Source organism: Trachypithecus francoisi, unplaced genomic scaffold (assembly GCF_009764315.1).
Source record: "Trachypithecus francoisi isolate TF-2019V2 unplaced genomic scaffold, Tfra_2.0 Lachesis_group15, whole genome shotgun sequence".
NCBI classification, from domain to species: Eukaryota; Metazoa; Chordata; class Mammalia; order Primates; family Cercopithecidae; genus Trachypithecus; species Trachypithecus francoisi.
Genome location: NW_022681460.1, coordinates 51,725,657 through 51,744,924, shown reverse-complemented (window position 1 = coordinate 51,744,924; position 19,268 = coordinate 51,725,657). Strand labels below are relative to the sequence as shown.

General features: G+C 41.1%; 1 protein-coding gene across 14 annotated transcripts in view; it reads left to right on the top strand.

Moving 5' to 3' along the window:
- SCML4 (Scm polycomb group protein like 4) overlaps nucleotides 1–19,268 on the top strand; it is a 135,734-nt gene that overhangs the window by 56,584 nt on the left and 59,882 nt on the right. For 9 of the 14 annotated variants that reach the window (XM_033234779.1, XM_033234769.1, XM_033234764.1 and 6 more), the window contains exon 2: nucleotides 1,321–1,535. The exons of the other annotated variants lie outside the window; for them this stretch is intronic. In XM_033234779.1, the coding sequence (XP_033090670.1) occupies nucleotides 1,321–1,535 (215 nt within the window). The remainder of the gene's footprint in view (nucleotides 1–1,320; nucleotides 1,536–19,268) is intronic. 14 annotated transcript variants of the gene reach the window in all.

Genomic DNA, 19,268 nt, shown 5'->3' with positions numbered 1-19,268 from the left:
GAACATTACAGGAAGTCTGATCCCTGAGCTCATGAGACCACTATGTTGTTTGAGTCAAGTTTGATTGACTGCCTCTTGCTTCAAGGTTTAGGCAATTAATTCTACCTGAGAAGTTTATTTATTTATTTATTTATTTATTTATTTTTGAGACAACCTTGCTCTGCCACCCAGGCTGGTATGTAGTGGTGCGATCTCAGCTCACTGCAACCTCTGCCTCCCTGGTTTAAGCAATTCTCCTGCCTCAGCCTCCCAAGGAGCTGGGATTACAGGTGTGGGCAACCATGCCCGGCTAATTTTTGTATTCTTAGTAGAGATGGGGTTTCGCTATGTTGTCCAGGCTAGTCTCAAACTCCTAGGCTCAAGTGATCTACCAGCCTCAGCTTCCCAAAGTGCTGGGATTACAGGCATGAGCCAGTGTGCCTGGCGTGTCTGGCCTTATTATTTATATTTTTAGTGCCATGCTAAGATTATTGTAGTATGTAGGGTATCTGTACAAAGGATTGTACATGTTGAACAATTACCCATAGTCCTGCCATCTTTTCCTTGGTGGCATTTTAGCATGTCTCTTTCCACTTTTTTTACCATACACATTTTTTGCATAGTTGAGGTCATTTTAATGTGTGATGCTTTTTTTATTCAACATCATGCTATTCAAAAAGTGTCATTAAAGGCTTTTAACTAGTTGATTGTTTTATTCTGCAGATGTATTACATATTCTCTTATTGTTTATTGTTTGGGTTGCATCCATTTTAATTTTGCAATTCTAAATCATGCTAAAATGAACATATCTGTATGTAAATCTCTGTCCACATTTTGATAGAGGGACATTGTCAACTTTCATACAATTGATTTGATACATTTAAATTTCTTTCAAGAGAAAAAGAGGTCATGACAATTTATAACTCAGCCAAAGAGATACAAGTGAACATGAGAGAGTGGCTTTGTTTATTTAATATTATTGTTACAATAGTTCAAAGTTGAACTAACTGAGGAAACTGAGACACAAAGTCATTTTGTTGCTGGTGACATTATCAGCTGTGTTTGGAGCTGGGAAACTATTGTTTTCTTTGCCTAGCCAGTATCTTCCCACTTCACTTGCCCCATGGAAATTCAACATCCTTGAAATTACACCAGTTAACTTCCCACAGAGCCCCAACAGCATAGTAAATGCATCTAGTGGTACCTAGCTCCTTCATATTTGGTCTTCCCCTCCAATAAGTGGTAGGTATCACCAAAATCACCAAATAGAATCATGTTTGCCTTGCAAACCAAACAAACACTTCTGTTTTTGTTTTGCTTTGTGTCTGGACTAATTCTTAGCACCTCTTCTGCCTGTGAGCGATTTGTCACCTCATTCTGTAAGACTGGCACCAGCAGAAATGCAGTCTCAGAGGATCCCGGGGAGAAAGCGAGGCCGACCCTCACTTCACTCCACACCTATGAAGATGGCAGTTCATAACCTTTATTCTGCTTCAGCTGGCTCTTTACCAGCAGTGAAGATCCCAAAGAAAAGAGGGCGGAAACCCGGGTACAAGGTACGGCTCCATCATCTCCTTCTCCAAAGTGGTAATGGGCTGGGGCATGGGTACTTGGTCAGACCTGCACTGCAAAATGCCACTAGAGGTTGGGAGCTTGGTAGAGACAGGATGAGAAATAAGCCTCCCTTGGTGAAGCATGTGATGGACGAGGTCTCATTGTTACAACACGGCACATAATGCATGCTGTCGTGTGCATTTTTCCAAGTGGAGAAAGCAAATTACACCAGATGGGGAAAGTTGTGAGCGAGCAGATTTTAGGGTCATCGCTAAACACACATTATTAAACCTTGCATCTAAATTAGTGTTTCAGACACTGAGCTTTCCCCTGACTGTTCCTACTAGGGTAAATCTTGAAGCCACTTTCCAGAACTCATTTGTCATTTATTTTAGCAGGAGCAGATGATGTTCCTGAGACATTTAAATTAATAACGCGAGCAGGGCAGTGTCAAAGGACATGGGAAAGTCTTTCCAAACAGAACCGCAACATAGAGAGTCATAATGAAAATTCAGCGTGTTAATTCTTAGTTTCCCATGTCTAACATCAAGTTGGTGCTGACATCAAGTTTGGCTACAAGGAGGCTTATCAGGCAAAACTATATTCCCGTGACCCTTTTAAGAATTAGCAGTGATTTGGACAGGCTGGGGTGGAGAATAAATCCTCTGATGTAACCACAATCATAAACCAGCTCAAACCCAAGGGAGGGCTGCTTCTCCAAGATGTTTTTGAATAGGCTACTAGAGAGGAAAAAAATGTTACACTTGTTCTTCACAAACCTTTCGGGCATTAGAAAATGAGCTTCAGAAGTTTTCCTTCATCTATTTTTCGTGAAATAAAGGCTTATGTTTCCATCTTGAGACCTGAATACTGAAACCAGAATACAAATTGGCAATTAACTCCCATATATTTAGGAAAATATATGGAAATTATTTCAGGTCAGTAGAAAGAGCTTCTGGAAGAGTTGGTAATGAATTCAACCTTTATCCCTTTGGTTCTCCATAGTTCTTCCAAATGCTGGAAAATAAAATCAGTAGGTGGGAGGAAGGCTCCTCAAAGTTATTTTGGGGTCATTGGTTTTAGTAAAAGAAGCTTTTACTCAGCTATCTCATGAAGTAAAGTTTTCTCTCACTGGTTGTTTTTCTAACAACAAGAATCTCCTTTCTTTCATGTGCATGCCAGCTTTAGAACTGTCTCTGAAACTGGGGTAGCACCAGTCTCACCCACTCAGCTACCTGTGCAGTTGTTGGCTTCTGGGAATTGCATCTGGAGGGCTGGAGCAGGGCGGCCTTTCTGTTTATAGATCCGGGGAGTAAATCCAGGATCTGAAGAAACATACTGAAGACTTCTCTCTCCTATTTGGCCTTTCTCCTACTCTCCTGGGGGCTGTGACCCAAGAATGAAAATTACCAACAGACTCAGCATTCCCCGGGCCAGGAAGAATGGAAAATTCATTCCATGAAATGAACCTGATTTCACAATTTTCCTGTCTCCTCAAAAGGGTAGTTTCTAGTGCTAGTGACACTCAGAGACAACTCAGATCAGAAAGAAATCTTTGGGGTTGGTTGGCTGATAATACAGGGCTCTGCCCAAAGCAGGCAGTCTCTCCCCATTTCCTCATAGAATTTCTCTTATGGGAAGTAGACCACCACTCTTCCTTGAATCCACTTCCCATATATTTAGGAAAATGTATGAAAATAATTTTAGGCCAACAACTCCCAGACAGCTTCCCAAGATATGGGCTTAATGTTCTAGAATAATAGTTCCAAACCAGGTGCCAATCTGCATGAAATTCTCACCCATCCATGGTGACATAAGAAAAACAACAGCCGGGGAGAGCCGTGGATCTCCTAACGCGGAGGTTGAGATCTGAGAACGGACAGACTGCCTGCTCAGGTGGGTCCCTGACCCCTGAGTAGCCTAGCTGGGAGACATCCCCCACTAGGGGCAGTCTGATACCCCACACGTCACAAGGTGGCGTCACCCCTGAGAGGAAACTTCCAAAGAAAGAATCAGACAGGCACACTCGCTGTTCAGCAATATTCTATCTTCAGCAACCTCTGCTGCTGATACCCAGGCAAACAGGGTCTGGAGTGGACCTCAAGCAATCTCTAACAGACCAACAGACAGTCCTTCTGACTGTCAGACGGAAAACTATCAAACAGGAAGGACACCTATACCAAAACCCCATCAGTACGTCACCATCATCAAAGTCCAGAGACAGATAAAACCACAAAGATGGGGAAGAAGCAGGGCAGAAAAGCTGGAAATTCAAAAAATAAGAGCGCATCTCCCCCTGCAAAGGAGCGCAGCCCATTGCCAGCAACGGATCAAAGCTGGTCAGAGAATGACTTTGACGAGATGAGAGAAGAAGGCTTCAGTCCATCAAACCTCTCAGAGCTAAAGGAGGAATTACGTACCCAGCGCAAAGAAACTAAAAATCTTGAAAAAAAAGTGGAAGAATTGACAGCTAGACTAATTAATGCAGAGAAGATCATAAACGAAATGACAGAGATGAAAACCATGACACGAGAAATACGTGACAAATGCACAAGCTTCGGTAACCGACTCGATCAACTGGAGGAAAGAGTATCAGCGATTGAGGATCAAATGAATGAAATGAAGCGAGAAGAGAAACCAAAAGAAAAAAGAAGAAAAAGAAATGAACAAAGCCTGCAAGAAGTATGGGATTATGTAAAAAGACCAAATCTACGTCTGATTGGGGTGCCTGAAAGTGAGGGGGAAAATGGAACCAAGTTGGAAAACACTCTTCAGGATATCATCCAGGAGAACTTCCCCAACCTAGTAGGGCAGGCCAACATTCAAATTCAGGAAATACAGAGAACGCCACAAGATACTCCTCCAGAAGAGCAACTCCAAGACACATAATTGCCAGATTCACCAAAGTTGAAATGAAGGAAAAAATCTTAAGGGCAGCCAGAGAGAAAGGTCGGGTTACCCACAAAGGGAAGCCCATCAGAATAACAGCAGACCTCTCGGCAGAAACTCTACAAGCCAGAAGAGAGTGGGGGCCAATATTCAACGTTCTTAAAGAAAAGAATTTTCAACCGAGAATTTCATATCCAGCCAAACTAAGCTTCATCAGTGAAGGAGAAATAAAATCCTTTACAGATAAGCAAATGCTTAGAGATTTTGTCACCACCAGGCCTGCCTTACAAGAGACCCTGAAGGAAGCCCTAAACATGGAAAGGAACAACCGGTACCAGCCATTGCAAAAACATGCCAAAATGTAAAGACCATCGAGGCTAAGAAGAAACTGCATCAACTAACGAGCAAAATAACCAGTTAATATCATAATGACAGGATCAAGTTCACACATAACAATATTAACCTTAAATGTCAATGGACTAAATGCTCCAATTAAAAGACACAGACTGGCAAACTGGATCAAGAGTCAAGACCCATCAGTCTGCTGTATTCAGGAGACCCATCTCACATGCAGAGACATACATAGGCTCAAAATAAAGGGATGGAGGAAGATCTACCAAGCAAATGGAGAACAAAAAAAAAGCAGGGGTTGCAATCCTAGTCTCTGATAAAACAGACTTTAAACCATCAAAGATCAAAAGAGACAAAGAAGGCCATTACATAATGGTAAAGGGATCAATTCAACAGGAAGAGCTAAGTCTCCTAAATATATATGCACCCAATACAGGAGCACCCAGATTCATAAAGCAAGTCCTTAGAGACCTACAAAGAGACTTAGACTCCCATACAATAATAATGGGAGACTTCAACACTCCACTGTCAACATTAGACAGATCAACGAGACAGAAAGTTAACAAGGATATCCAGGAATTGAACTCATCTCTGCACCAAGCAGACCTAATAGACATCTATAGAACTCTCCACCCCAAATCAACAGAATATACATTCTTCTCAGCACCACATCGCACTTATTCCAAAATTGACCACATAATTGGAAGTAAAGCACTCCTCAGCAAATGTACAAGAACTGAAATTATAACAAACTGTCTCTCAGACCACAGTGCAATCAAACTAGAACTCAGGACTAAGAAACTCAATCAAAACCGCTCAACTACATGGAAACTGAATAACCTGCTCCTGAATGACTACTGGGTACATAACGAAATGAAAGCAGAAATAAAGATGTTCTTTGAAACCAATGAGAACAAAGATACAACATACCAGAATCTCTGGGACACATTTAAAGCAGTGTGTAGAGGGAAATTTATAGCACTAAATGCCCACAAGAGAAAGCAGGAGAGATCTAAAATTGACACTCTAACATCACAATTAAAAGAACTAGAGAGGCAAGAGCAAACACATTCAAAAGCTAGCAGAAGGCAAGAAATAACTAAGATCAGAGCAGAACTGAAGGAGATAGAGACACAAAAAACCCTCCAAAAAATCAATGAATCCAGGAGTTGGTTTTTTGAAAAGATCAACAAAATTGACAGACCGCTAGCTAGACTAATAAAGAAGAAAAGAGAGAGAATCAAATAGACGCAATAAAAAATGATAAAGGGGATATCACCACCGACCACACAGAAATACAAACAACCATCAGAGAATACTATAAATGCCTCTACGCAAATCAACTAGAAAATCTAGAAGAAATGGATAATTTCCTGGACACTTACACTCTCCCAAGACTAAACCAGGAAGAAGTTGAATCCCTGAATAGACCAATAGCAGGCTCTGAAATTGAGGCAACAATTAATAGCCTACCCACCAAAAAAAGTCCTGGACCAGATGGATTCACAGCTGAATTCTACCAGAGGTACAAGGAGGAGCTGGTACCATTCCTTCTGAAACTATTTCAATCAATAGAAAAAGAGGGAATCCTCCCTAACTCTTTTATGAGGCCAACATCATCCTGATACCAAAGCCTGGCAGAGACACAACAAAAAAAGAGAATTTTAGACCAATATCCCTGATGAACATCGATGCAAAAATCCTCAATAAAATACTGGCAAACCGGATTCAGCAGCACATCAAAAAGCTTATCCACCATGATCAAGTGGGCTTCATCCCTGGGATGCAAGGCTGGTTCAACATTCGCAAATCCATAAACGTAATCCAGCATATAAACAGAACCAAAGACAAGAACACATAATTATCTCAATAGATGCAGAAAAGGCTTTTGACAAAATTCAACAGCCCTTTATGCTAAAAACGCTCAATAAATTTGGTATTAATGGAACGTACCTCAAAATAATAAGAGCTATTTATGACAAACCCACAGCTAATATCATACTGAATGGGCAAAAACTGGAAAAATTCCCTTTGAAAACTGGCACAAGACAGGGATGCCCTCTCTCACCACTCCTATTCAACACAGTGTTGGAAGTTCTGGCTAGGGCAATCAGGCAAGAGAAAGAAATCAAGGGTATCCAGTTAGGAAAAGAAGAAGTCAAATTGTCCCTGTTTGCAGATGACATGATTGTATTTAGAAAACCCCATCGTCTCAGCCCAAAATCTCCTTAAGCTGATAAGCAACTTCAGCAAAGTCTCAGGATACAAAATTAATGTGCAAAAATCACAAGCATTCTTATACACCAGTAACAGACAAGCAGAGAGCCAAACCAGGAATGAACTTCCATTCACAATTGCTTCAAAGAGAATAAAATACCTAGGAATCCAGCTTACAAGGGATGTAAAGGACCTCTTCAAGGAGAACTACAAACCACTGCTCAGTGAAATCAAAGAGGACACAAACAAATGGAAGAACATACCATGCTCATGGATAGGAAGAATCAATATCGTGAAAATGGCCATACTGCCCAAGGTTAGTTATAGATTCAATGCCATCCCCATCAAGCTACCAATGACTTTCTTCACAGAATTGGAAAAAAACTGCTTTAAAGTTCATATGGAACCAAAAAAGAGCCCGCATTGCCAAGACAATCCTAAGTCAAAAGGACAAAGCTGGAGGCGTCACGCTACCTGACTTCAAACTATACTACAAGGCTACAGTAACCAAAACAGCATGGTACTGGTACCACAACAGAGATATAGACCAATGGAACAGAACAGAGTCCTCAGAAATAATACCACACATCTACAGCCATCTGATCTTTGACAAACCTGAGAGAAACAAGAAATGGGGAAAGGATTCCCTATTTAATAAATGGTGCTGGGAAAATTGGCTAGCCATAAGTAGAAAGCTGAAACTGGATCCTTTCCTTACCCCTTATACGAAAATTAATTCAAGATGGATTAGAGACTTAAATGTTAGACCTAATACCATAAAAACCCTAGAAGAAAATCTAGGTAGTACCATTCAGGACATAGGCATGGGCAAGGACTTCATGTCTAAAACACCAAAAGCAACGGCAGCAAAAGCAAAAATTGACACATGGGATCTAATTAAACTAAAGAGCTTTTGCACAGCTAAAGAAACTACCATCAGAGTGAACAGGCAACCTACAGAATGGAGAAAATTTTTGCAACCTACTCATCTGACAAAGGGCTAATATCCAGAATCTACAAAGAACTCAAACAAATATACAAGAAAAAAACAAACAACCCCATCAAAAAGTGGGGAAAGGATATGAACAGACATTTCTCAAAAGAAGACATCCATACAGCCAACAGACACATGAAAAAATGCTCATCATCACTCGCCATCAGAGAAATGCAAATCAAAACTACAATGAGATACCATCTCACACCAGTTAGAATGGCAATCATTAAGAAGTCAGGAAACAACAGGTGTTGGAGAGGATGTGGAGAAATAGGAACACTTTTACACTGTTGGTGGGATTGTAAACTAGTTCAACCATTATGGAAAACAGTATGGCGATTCCTCAAGGATCTAGAACTAGATGTACCATATGACCCAGCCATCCCACTACTGGGTATATACCCAAAGGATTATAAATTACTCTACTACAAAGACACATGCACACGTATGTTTATTGCGGCACTATTCACAATAGCAAAGACTTGGAATCAACCCAAATGTCCATCTGTGACAGACTGGATTAAGAAAATGTGGCACATATACACCATGGAATACTATGCAGCCATAAAAAAGGATGAGTTTGCATCCTTTGTAGGGACATGGATGCAGCTGGAAACCATCATTCTTAGCAAACTATCACAAGAAGAGAAAACCAAACACCGCATGTTCTCACTCATAGGTGGGAACTGAACAATGAGATCACTTGGACTCGGGAAGGGGAACATCACACACTGGGGCCTATCCTGGGGAGGGGGGAGGAGGGAGGGATTGCATTGGGGAGTTATACATGATATAAAAGTCATGCACATGTACCCTAGAACTTAAAGTATAATAAAAAAAAATAAAAAAATAAAAAAAAAAAAAAATAAAATAAATAAAAAAAAAAAAAGAAAAACAACAGCCATTTGAAAGTCTTCATAAAGTTCAAATGATTCCTCTTAAATGATGACCCTTTATTCTGAAATATCTGCTTCCTATTATCTTGGTGGTAAAATGTTTTGTTTTATTAATGTTGTATGTTAATAGGATTTAGTAATTTTAAAAAATGTTCTTAGTTGGCAAAATAAAATTGGCAACCTATTAATCTCCCCAGTTTTATTTTGACAGTTTCCTAGACCTGGACACCCCATTTTACCATTAATGACAGGACTTTAATTGTGAAGAAGCCAGCTCAGAAATTGTACAGTTTCACTCCATTTGCCAAATGGCCACTAATTTGACAATTTTAACTATCTGGGACACAGTTGGGGAGCCAGAAGTTGTTAAAAAAAAATCCTGACCAAGCAAAGTAAGATATTACTTGGTCTAACTTTTAAAGATCTTGTATTTCATTGCTAAGAAAACGCTTCCAGGCCTTCCATCAGAATTTGTTTACATTTTTTGTTTAACATGTTTCTTGCAAGCTCAATTACAGCTGGTTAGTAGCCTTAGATTTGAAGGGGAAGGTATTTTGGGGGAGAAGACTCTATACACAGCTGGACACTGGGAGAATAATAATTACTTTTGTAATGAGATGATAATATACTAACAAGAGAGAAAAATACAATAATATCAATCTTATAAAATAAGATATAACATAATTTTATCATATCAATAACATTATTACAATGATATATTGATGTTAATAATAGCATCATAATGAAATAGTATGTTTCTGAGCCTTTGGCAGGCTCTTCTCCAGGAGATTCGGAGGACGCTTCATTGTGTTGACCATGTAACAAGTCTATACTGGCTGACATTTGTCACTTCTTGCCTGGTGCTGCCCCAGCTGCTCTGTCAATCACCTCTGTGCACATGTGGGAACTCTCTGTTGTCCAAGACCTCCCTTCAAGACCCAAGAACGTGTAACACAGGCTGTGACACTTAACTGCTTCTTGAGTCTTGAGGATAACATGAGTGAATTGCAGGCAGATAAGGGAGGGTTACACTGGCGGTCAGGTATCAATGCTCTAGAGTTCATAGTTCAGGCCCCCTCCCAGGGCCCATCTGGCCATCTCCCTCTTGGCCCCAGGCTTGCAGCCACATGGCTGGGGCAGGCTCACAGCTGGAAGAGTATCACATTTTATGGTGCTACTGCCCGCTTCTTGCCCTGGTCAAAGAAAGCAAAACCTCTGAACATCGTATGTTCTATGAAGAGCCACACTCTGACTACCATGAAAATAGCCTTGTTCATTATCAAAGAGAGCATTTACCTCTCCATTTGAAACATCTGCTATTGGTTGAGGTCCTTAGTTCAGAGACTCCCCAAGATCAATAGGTAGATTTTCCTCACATTTCATGACCAAAAAGACCACCAAGGTATTTTTAAAGAAACAGAGAGGTGCTGCACTAAGAACAAATCGTAGTTTCCATTCTGTTGAGGCAGCTGGTTATAATGACTCTAATAGTGGGATTTCAATCTTCTGTGTCTTCCTGGATGAGATTTTTATTTAAGCAGAAGAAACAAGTGCTGGGTTTTGAAAAATAGCTGTTTGTCCCCAATACAAAGTAATAATAATACTAATAGCAATCATAATCAAACAAAATATTTATTGAATACTTTTACGTTTGAGGTTCCAGGTGGAAGCATTTTATGTGTATTTCTTATTTGATCCTTGATAGTTTGAGAGTGAGAGGAAAGAACTGCAGAAAAACTGCAAGACTTAGGCATAAATGAACCAAGCCCACAGGAGGCAGCAGCCCTCCCCTCCTCAGCCATCGCCTTGTATTATTGTTCAGAATAGCAATTAGGCTTCTCAAGTTAAAAAAGAGTAAATGATGTTCTGTCTGCTCTGTTTAATGAGTTAAGAAAGGTGTGGCGTGTTCTAGAAAGGATAGCATCCTTGAAATGTTAACAACAAAATGACTTAAAATGTGGGTCATTGTGTCATTCGGGATACAAATTCAGCTGCTGTTACAAGGGCCAAATAATAGTGGCTTTAAAGAAAAAAGAAACTAATTTCTCCCTCATGTTAAAGTGTGGGAAGGCTGGTATGATGGCTCCATGGGGTGGGGACCCGGGCTGTTCCTGTATTGTTGCTTGTCACCTAGGCTGGAGTGCAGTGGCACTATCACAGCTCACTGTAGCCTCGACCTTCCCGGGTCAAGCAATTGAGCTGTGGGGAATACAGATGCATGCCACTATGCCTTACTTTTTTTTTTTTTTTTTGTACAGATGAAGTCTCACCGAGTTCCCCAGACTGGTCTTGAATGCCTGGGCTCAAGAGATCCTCTTGCCTCAGCCTCCCAAAGCGCTGGGGTTACAGGTGTGAGCCACCAGGCCCAGCCAGGTCTTCCATTGTTAACACACAGTTTCTACCTCCTGGTCTAATATGGCTGCTCCAGGTCCCACTGTCCCACTGTTTTAGACAACACAATGGGAACACAGAGCTAGCAGAGGGCACGCCTGTCTCCTGGAAGGACTCAACTTTCGAACTCGCACATCGGTTACAATTTGCATTCCCCAGGCCAGCAGTTAGTCACTCGGCCACCCATAGCTCCAAGGCAAGCTAGAAAATGCAGTGCTCATTACCGAGTGATCAGCTAAAATTCAGGAAGTCCATTATTAAAGGAAGAAAGGAGAATGGGTATTTGGGAACAGCTAGCAGCTTCTGTTGAGTACCTAAAGGACAGGCTTCAGTTAACTGGAAAATTCACTTGATAAAGTAATTTTCTAATTACTATGAGTAAATGCAATGTTTTGTAATCCTTCAGTACTTTGGATTGTTTTGTTCTCTCTTCCTTATTTTTTTTTCCAAAAAAGTAGGTGTTCTTCGCCCTGTGTAACAAAAGAGTCAAGTTCACAAAAATCTCAAGTAAGAGAATATTCAAATTTAAGTAGAAAGGGTTTTTGTTTGTTTGTCTCAACATTTGTTTAAAGCCTCTTTCTAAACATGTTTTCATTAGAACTGTTGAATTGGCATCACTGGTTCTATGGCAGTCCAGATGTTGTATTGCTTGGAGTTGTATTACAGACATTAAAGATAGCTTAATAGGCCAGGCGTGGTGGTCCATGCCTGTAATCTCAGCACTTTGGGAGGCTGAGGTGGGTGGATCATGAGGTCAGGAGATCGAGACCATCCTGGACAACATGGTGAAACCCTGTCTCTACTAAAAATACAAAAATTAGCTGGGCCTGGTGGCTCGTGTCAGTAATCCTAGCTACTCATGTCAGGAGAGGCTGAGGCAGGAGAATCACTTGAACCAGGGAGTCGAAGGTCGCAGTGAGCCAAGATCGCACCACTGCACTCCAGCCTGATGACAGGGTGAGACTGTCTCAAAAAAAGAAAAAAAGATAGCTTAGTAGTACAGATGGGAAGAGTGGCTACCTAGTACCATTCCTGTGCCTCTTCCCAGGGTCCCTCTCTTGCTGATGGTAGGTATGGATTGCCGCCTGTGGTCTGTAGGGGAAATGATGACACAGTCACAAGGCGGGGGCCATTTCCTTGGGTTGAACATTGTGCAGCACCTAGGGTAGGGACTGTCTCTCCTGTGTCTTCTGTTGCCTACCCCCCAGTGCCCATGCACCCAGGGCTGGAACAGGGGTCAGGGGTGAGGCTCAGTGGTGGATGTCAGGCAGTGGTAGGCTGGTAAATTTTGTACAGCCGGCACTCTGAGCGTAGCTCTGACATGAATGTTAGTTCTCTCATGTTAAAAGCAAAATGAGCATAAACAGTGAGGTCGTATGTCAGAGTTTTCCTTGTTAGTGAAGACTGCAAATGACTTCCTTACTAAATTCGATAATAGTTTTGTTTTTGTTTTTCATTTTGATAGGGTTTAATTATGCTATGTTGCCCAGGCTGGAGTGCAGTGGTTATTCAGGAGTGAGATCATAGCTCACTGCAACCTTGAACTCTTTTTTTTTTTTTTTTTGACACAGAGTCTCACACTCTCGCACAGGCTGGAGTGCAGTGGCACAATCTCGGCTCACTGCAACCTCCGCCTCCTGGGTTCAAGCAATTCTCCTGCCTCGGCCTCCTGAGTAGCTGGGATTACAGGCGTGCACCACCACACCTGGCTAATTTTTGTATTTTTAGTAGAGACAGGGTTTCACCATGTTGGCCAGGCTGGTCTCGAACTCCTGACCTCAGGTGATCCCCCCACTTGGGCCTCCCAAAGTGCTAGGATTACAGGTGTGAGGACTGCACCCGGCTAACCTTGAACTCTTGGCCTCAAGTAGTCCTTCTGCCTCAGCCTCCCAAGCAGCTGGGACTACAGGCATGTGCCACCATGCCTGGACTGGATAACAGTTTTTGAAGACAAAAAATAATTCAAGATTTTTGTGCTATTCACAGTGTAACATATAGACATGACATGCTTTTAAGTTTAATCGGCATTTTTAGAATTTTCTCCATCACTTCTTAAAGTCTATAAATCAACATAATGATAAGCCCAGCTTTAATTCACAGCATTTTATAGATTCTAAGGTGTAAATATTCCCTTCATGACCAATATTGAGCCACCAATGTGATGTCCCTGAATGTGGATTTGGGAAAAGATGTACAGCAGCAAACCCTTGGAAATACAGATGCAGTCGTAAAATTAGAAAGTGATGAGTTGTCAGTATTTATTACTTTTATTTTTAACAAACTTTTTATTTATTTGTTTCTTTAGTTTCACTAAGTAAAAAACGATTTGTGAATGGGGCAGCCTCCTGAGCCAGAGTAGGTTCAGAGACTCCCTACAAACTTTATTAACTTGTAAGTGTATATACTGTAATTTTTATTTTAAAAATTTTTTTGAGACAGAGTCTCACTCTGTTGCCCAGACTGGAGTGCAGTGGCACAATCTCAGCTCACTGCAAGCTCCACCTCATAATTTTTAATAAGGGCTGTGTTTAACAATCCACTTGCAGTACTCCTGAAGATGTAACAATCCTCTCTCATGGACTAGTACAAGGTGGCTTCAGCTCCTGGCTGATCAGAGTTCTGCTGGGCTCAGGATGCTAGTACCTGGATCGTCCATGTCCCCGCTCTCATCAGCTGGGCTGATGGTTTTGATCCCATTGCCACTAATGTACAGAACTTGACCCCCTCACCAGTTTCTGTAAGAAACCCAGTCACACCAAGCAGTTCTTGAAATGTGTGGTTTCTACTAAAGATTGTTAGGGTTGCAGGCCATAGTGGACAGCTTCCGTTAAATGATTCTCATGGATAGGTGTTTTTCTGAATTCTCCTTTATTTAAGGACAGTATATTAGTCTGTTTTCATGCAGCTGATAAAGAGATATCTGGGACTGGGTAATTTATAAAGAAAAAGAGGTTTAATGGACTCAGAGTTCCACGTGACCAGGGAGGCCTCAGAGTCATGGTGGAAGGCAAAAGGTATGTCCTATATGGCGGGAGACAAGAGAGAATGAGAGCCAAGCAAAAGGGGTTTCCCCTTAAAAACCATTGGATCTGGTGGGACTTATTCACTACCATGAGAACAGTATGGGAAAAATCACCCCCATGATTCAATTATCTCCCACTGGGTCCCTCCTCAGCACGTGGGAATTATGGGAGCTACAATTCAAGATGAGATTTGGATGGGGACACAGTGAAACTGAATCAGATAGTATTTTTTTGTTTTTCTTTTTCTTCCTTCTCTCTCCTGGTACCCATGGAATACCAGCTTCACTCTCTCCTCTCTTGGGTTCCTTCGGTGAGGAGGAAATGAAACCATTCCTTCCCACCTCAGGCAGAGCAGGAGCCCTCTCCACCTCCTCACCAGTCTCAGCCCCTCTCTGGATACAGACCAGCATCTGAACCCAACAAAGAGTTGGTGGGAGAAAGCTCCAGCATCCGAATCCTATCCTACCTCATTTGCATCTCTGAAAGGCACAAGAAAGGGTAGGCCATTCCACTCCCACCTCCAAGCATCTCCTTCTGCTTTCACTGTGATGAAGGCAATCTATTCTATTTGGGTAATTTTACTTTCCTAAGAAAGTGTTAGTGCAATGATTATTTAATTAGAATCCCGGAATTGACCAAAGCTGACCTCAAGGCCAAACAGTACCAGCCCTTCCATCTCTTGGGTGTTTAATATCTCCCCCAAGTGCAGAAGGAAAAAGGTATGAGTAGACCCAGTTACGGGCTGACTCCTAGGAATGAAATTAGGTCACTGGCCACAAGCTTCTTGTTATTGGAACCAATTTGCATTTCCAGCAGGCAAGTTTTTAGACTAAAGTTTGAGGTTAAACATGGTGAGTTATTCAATTTTTTCTAACTTTGCTCTCCTGCAGCATCTCCTCAGAACCCCAAGGGAGTTTTGTATGAAGAAAGAATGTGAGTTCCAAGGAGAAATGTGTCTACAGGGAAAAAGCTATGGGCAGGGACATGGACAAAGCTAGTCTTCCTTAAATAGAGGTAGGGAGTTGTCTTAGTCAGCTCGGGCTGCCGTACCAAAATACCATAGCCTAGGTGGCTTCAATATAGAAAATAATTTTGTCATTGTTCTGGAGGCTGTAAAGTCCAAGATCAAGGTGCAGCAGGATTCAGTTCTGGTGAGGGCTGTCTTGGCAACGGCTGCCTTTTTACTGTGTCCTCACATGGTGGAGAGAGCGAGCACTCTGACCTCTCTTCCTCTTCTTTTAAGAACACCAATCCTGGCCAGGAAGTTTCAGTAGAAACTTCCAGAAAATAAGAATCATCCATTCATTGCTTATTTTTCTCTTTATCCTGTTTTTCTAATTCTGATTTTAAAAATTCAGACAATGCGGCTGGGCGTGGTGGCTCACCTCTGTAGCCCCAGCACTTTGGAAGGCTGAGGCAGGCAGATCACTTGAGGTCAGGCATTTGAGACTAGCCTTGCCAATACGGTGAAACCCTGTCTCTACTAATACAAAAATTAGCCTAGTATGATGGCGGGTTCCTGTAATCCAAGCTACGTGGGAGGCTGAGGCAGGAGAATTGCTTAAACCTGGGAGATGGAGGTTGCAGTGAGCCGGGATGGTGCCACTGCACTCCAGCCTGTGTGACAGCCTCTGTCTCAAAAACATACAAAAAAAGAATGTGAATCTCTTCATGGGGCCCACCATCATGACCTCATCTAAACCTAATTACCTCCCAAAGGCTCCACCTCCAAATACCTTCACACTGGGAGTTAGTACTTCAACATATGAATTTTGGAGGGACACAAACATTCAGTCCATAACACAAAGGAAGGAAAGGAAGGGGAACATAATCAAAAAAGCAAAAATCTAGGCTGGGGATCGTAGCTCATGCTTGTAATTCCAGCACTTTGGGAGGCTAGGCAGCAGGATCACTTGAGCCTAAGAGTTCGAGACCAGCCTGGGCAACATAGCACGACCCTGCCTCTACAAAAAATAAATAAATTAGCCAACTGTGATGGTGCACAACTGTAGTCCCAGCTACTTGGGAGACTAAGGTGGAAGGATTGCTTGAGCCCAGGAACTCAAAGCTGAAGTAAGTCATGATCGTGCCACTGCACTATAGCTTGAGTGACAGAGTGAGACCTTGACACATACACAAAAAAATTGAGTGCATTTATTTTCTAGGGCTGATGTAACAAAACGCAACAAACTAGGTGACTTAAACAACAGACATTTATTGTCTCAGAGTTTTGGAAGCTACAAGTTCATATCAAGGTGTAGGTAGTGTTGGTTCTTTCTGAGTCTGTAAGGAAGAATCTGTTCCATGTCTCTCTCCCAGCTTCTGATAGTGTCAGGCTTTCCTTGGCTTGTAGATAGCTTACTCCCCATGTCTTCCCATCATCTTCCATCTGTGTGTGTCTGCCTCTCCATCCATATTTCCATTTTGTATAAGGATACAAGTCACACTGGATTAAGACCCAGACTTATGACCTCATCTTAACTCGACCATCTGCAAAGACTGTATTTTCAAATAAGGTCACATTTACAGGTACTGAGGGTTGAGATTTCAATATGTTTTTGAGGGACACATTTCAACCTATAACATCTAATATGACAATCTTTGTCTTTTAATTAGATGTTTAGTCCATTTATGTTTTTAAAAATTACCAATAAATTTGGGCTTAAATCTATACTGATTTTTTTTTTTTGTAGTCTATATATTCCTTTTATCTGTCTTTTCTGCCTTCTTTTGGGTTACTTTTTATTATTTGGTTTTTTCTTTCCCATTCATTGGCGGTCAAGCATTCTGTTTTCTGTTGTATTAACGGTTACTCTAAAAATTAAGCATGCTTATATATTAGAGTTGTCTAAAGTTAACCATACTTTTGCTTCTTCCTGAATAATACAAGGACCGTAGTATACTTTAATTCCATTTATATTCTGCCCCCCACACTTATATATTATTGTTGCCATACATTTTAATTTTTTCTTTTTTAGCCCATCCAGTCATCATTATTATTGTTCTACACAGTCATTTTCACTTAAATTCACCTAATTATTTACCACTTCTAAAAAATTCTTTATTTTTGCATATCAGACCTTCCACCTGGGTTTCTTTCATTTTGCCTGAAGTAAAATGAAAAGCAGCTCCTCTAATATAGGTCCTCTAGTGATAAACTCTCAGTTTTCGTTGTTTGGAAGTATCTTTATTTTACCTTCACTTTTGAAAAAAAAAAAAGACTTTTTTTTTTCTGGGTGTAGAAGTCTAGATTGTCAGTTATTCCCTTGAAGAACATAGAAGATATTATATTTCGCTGGGTGCGGTGGCTGATGCCTGTAATCCTAGCACTTTGGAAAGCCAAGGCGGGCAGATCACTTGAGGTTAGGTGTTCAAGACCAGCCTGGCCAACATGATGAATATGAAAATTCGCTTGGCATGGCACCTGCCTGTAATCCAAGCAACTTGGGAGACTGAGGCAGGAGAAGCACTTGAACCCAGGAAGCGGTAGTTGCAGTAAGCCAAGATTGCACCACTGCACTCCAGCATGGGTGACAGAGCAAGACTTTGTCTAAAAAAAAAAAAACCAAAGATATTATATTTATATTCTGGGGTTCATTGTCATAGAGAACTCAACTACTTTTCTAGCTTATTTGGGTGTTTCTTGAAAAGTAATCTGCATTTTTAATCTAATTTTAAGATTTTTCTCTATGTCTTTGGTGTTTTATAATTTCACTTCATTGTGTTGACGTGTGGAATTATATTTTATTTATCCTATTTAGGATTTGCTGAGCTTCCTGAATCTGTGTGTTGAAATCTTTCATCAGTTCTGGAAAATTCTCTGCTATTATCTCTTCAAATATAATCTCTTTTCCATTTTCCATATTATTTTCTTCTGAAACTCTAATGCTTCAAACTTTTCATATTCTCCATGTCTTTTAACCTCTTTTCTCTAGTTTTCATCTATTGGTTTCTGTGCTGCTTTCTGGGTAATTTCTTCTGACATACCTTCAAGCTCATTAATTTTCTCTTTAGCTATGTTTACAATGCTGTTAAGTCTATCCATTTACCCCTTAATTTTAGTTACTGTATTTCCCACTTATAAAAATTCAATTTGCTTCTTTTTCAAATTTACTGTGTTTTTAAAATCATCTTTTATTCCCCAGATATATTTTCAAGCTTGTCCTTTATATCTTTATACATAGTATCATAGTTGTTTTTATAATCTAAGTTCGATAATTGAAATATTTTAATATTTTGGGGGTTTTATTGTTGTGTGTTTTTATTGCTTATTCTTTCTTTAGTCATTTGCTTCCTTGTATGCTTGGGTATTTTGGACTGTTATTCATTAACCTTGAAAAATTATCTTTGAGACTTCTTTGAAACCTTTCTCCAGAGATGATGTGTTTTCTTTTGCCTTTCCAGTCACCTGAGACACTGTCATATTGGGTAATTTTTTAACTAAATTCATAGCCTGAAGTTTTCTTGATCACCCAAGTTCTGTGAATTTGGGATGCAAATCTATGTGAGGTCTGGCTTCTGGTAACATCTTCTCAGAGATTCTGCAAATCCCCTCCCTCAGTGTCAAGGCAACTTTTCTTGTAGCCAGATAGGGGTGGGAGAAGATGGGACAAGTCTACAGCTGGTGTGCCCTTATCCTGAGGTTGTAGCTCTTTTTTTTTTTTTTTTTTTTTTTTTGAGGCGGAGTCTTGCTCTGTCGCCCAGGCTGGAGTGGAGTGCAGTGGCCGGATCTCAGCTCACTGCAAGCTCTGCCTCCTGGGTTCACGCCATTCTCCTGCCTCAGCCTCCCGAGTAGCTGGGATTACAGGCGCCCGCCACCTCGCCCGGCTAGTTTTTTGGTATTTTTTAGTAGAGACGGGGTTTCACTGTGTTAGCCAGGATGGTCTTGATCTCCTGACCTCGTGATCTGCCCGTCTCGGCCTCCCAAAGTGCTAGGATTACAGGCTTGAGCCACCGCGCCCGGCCCAGGTTGTA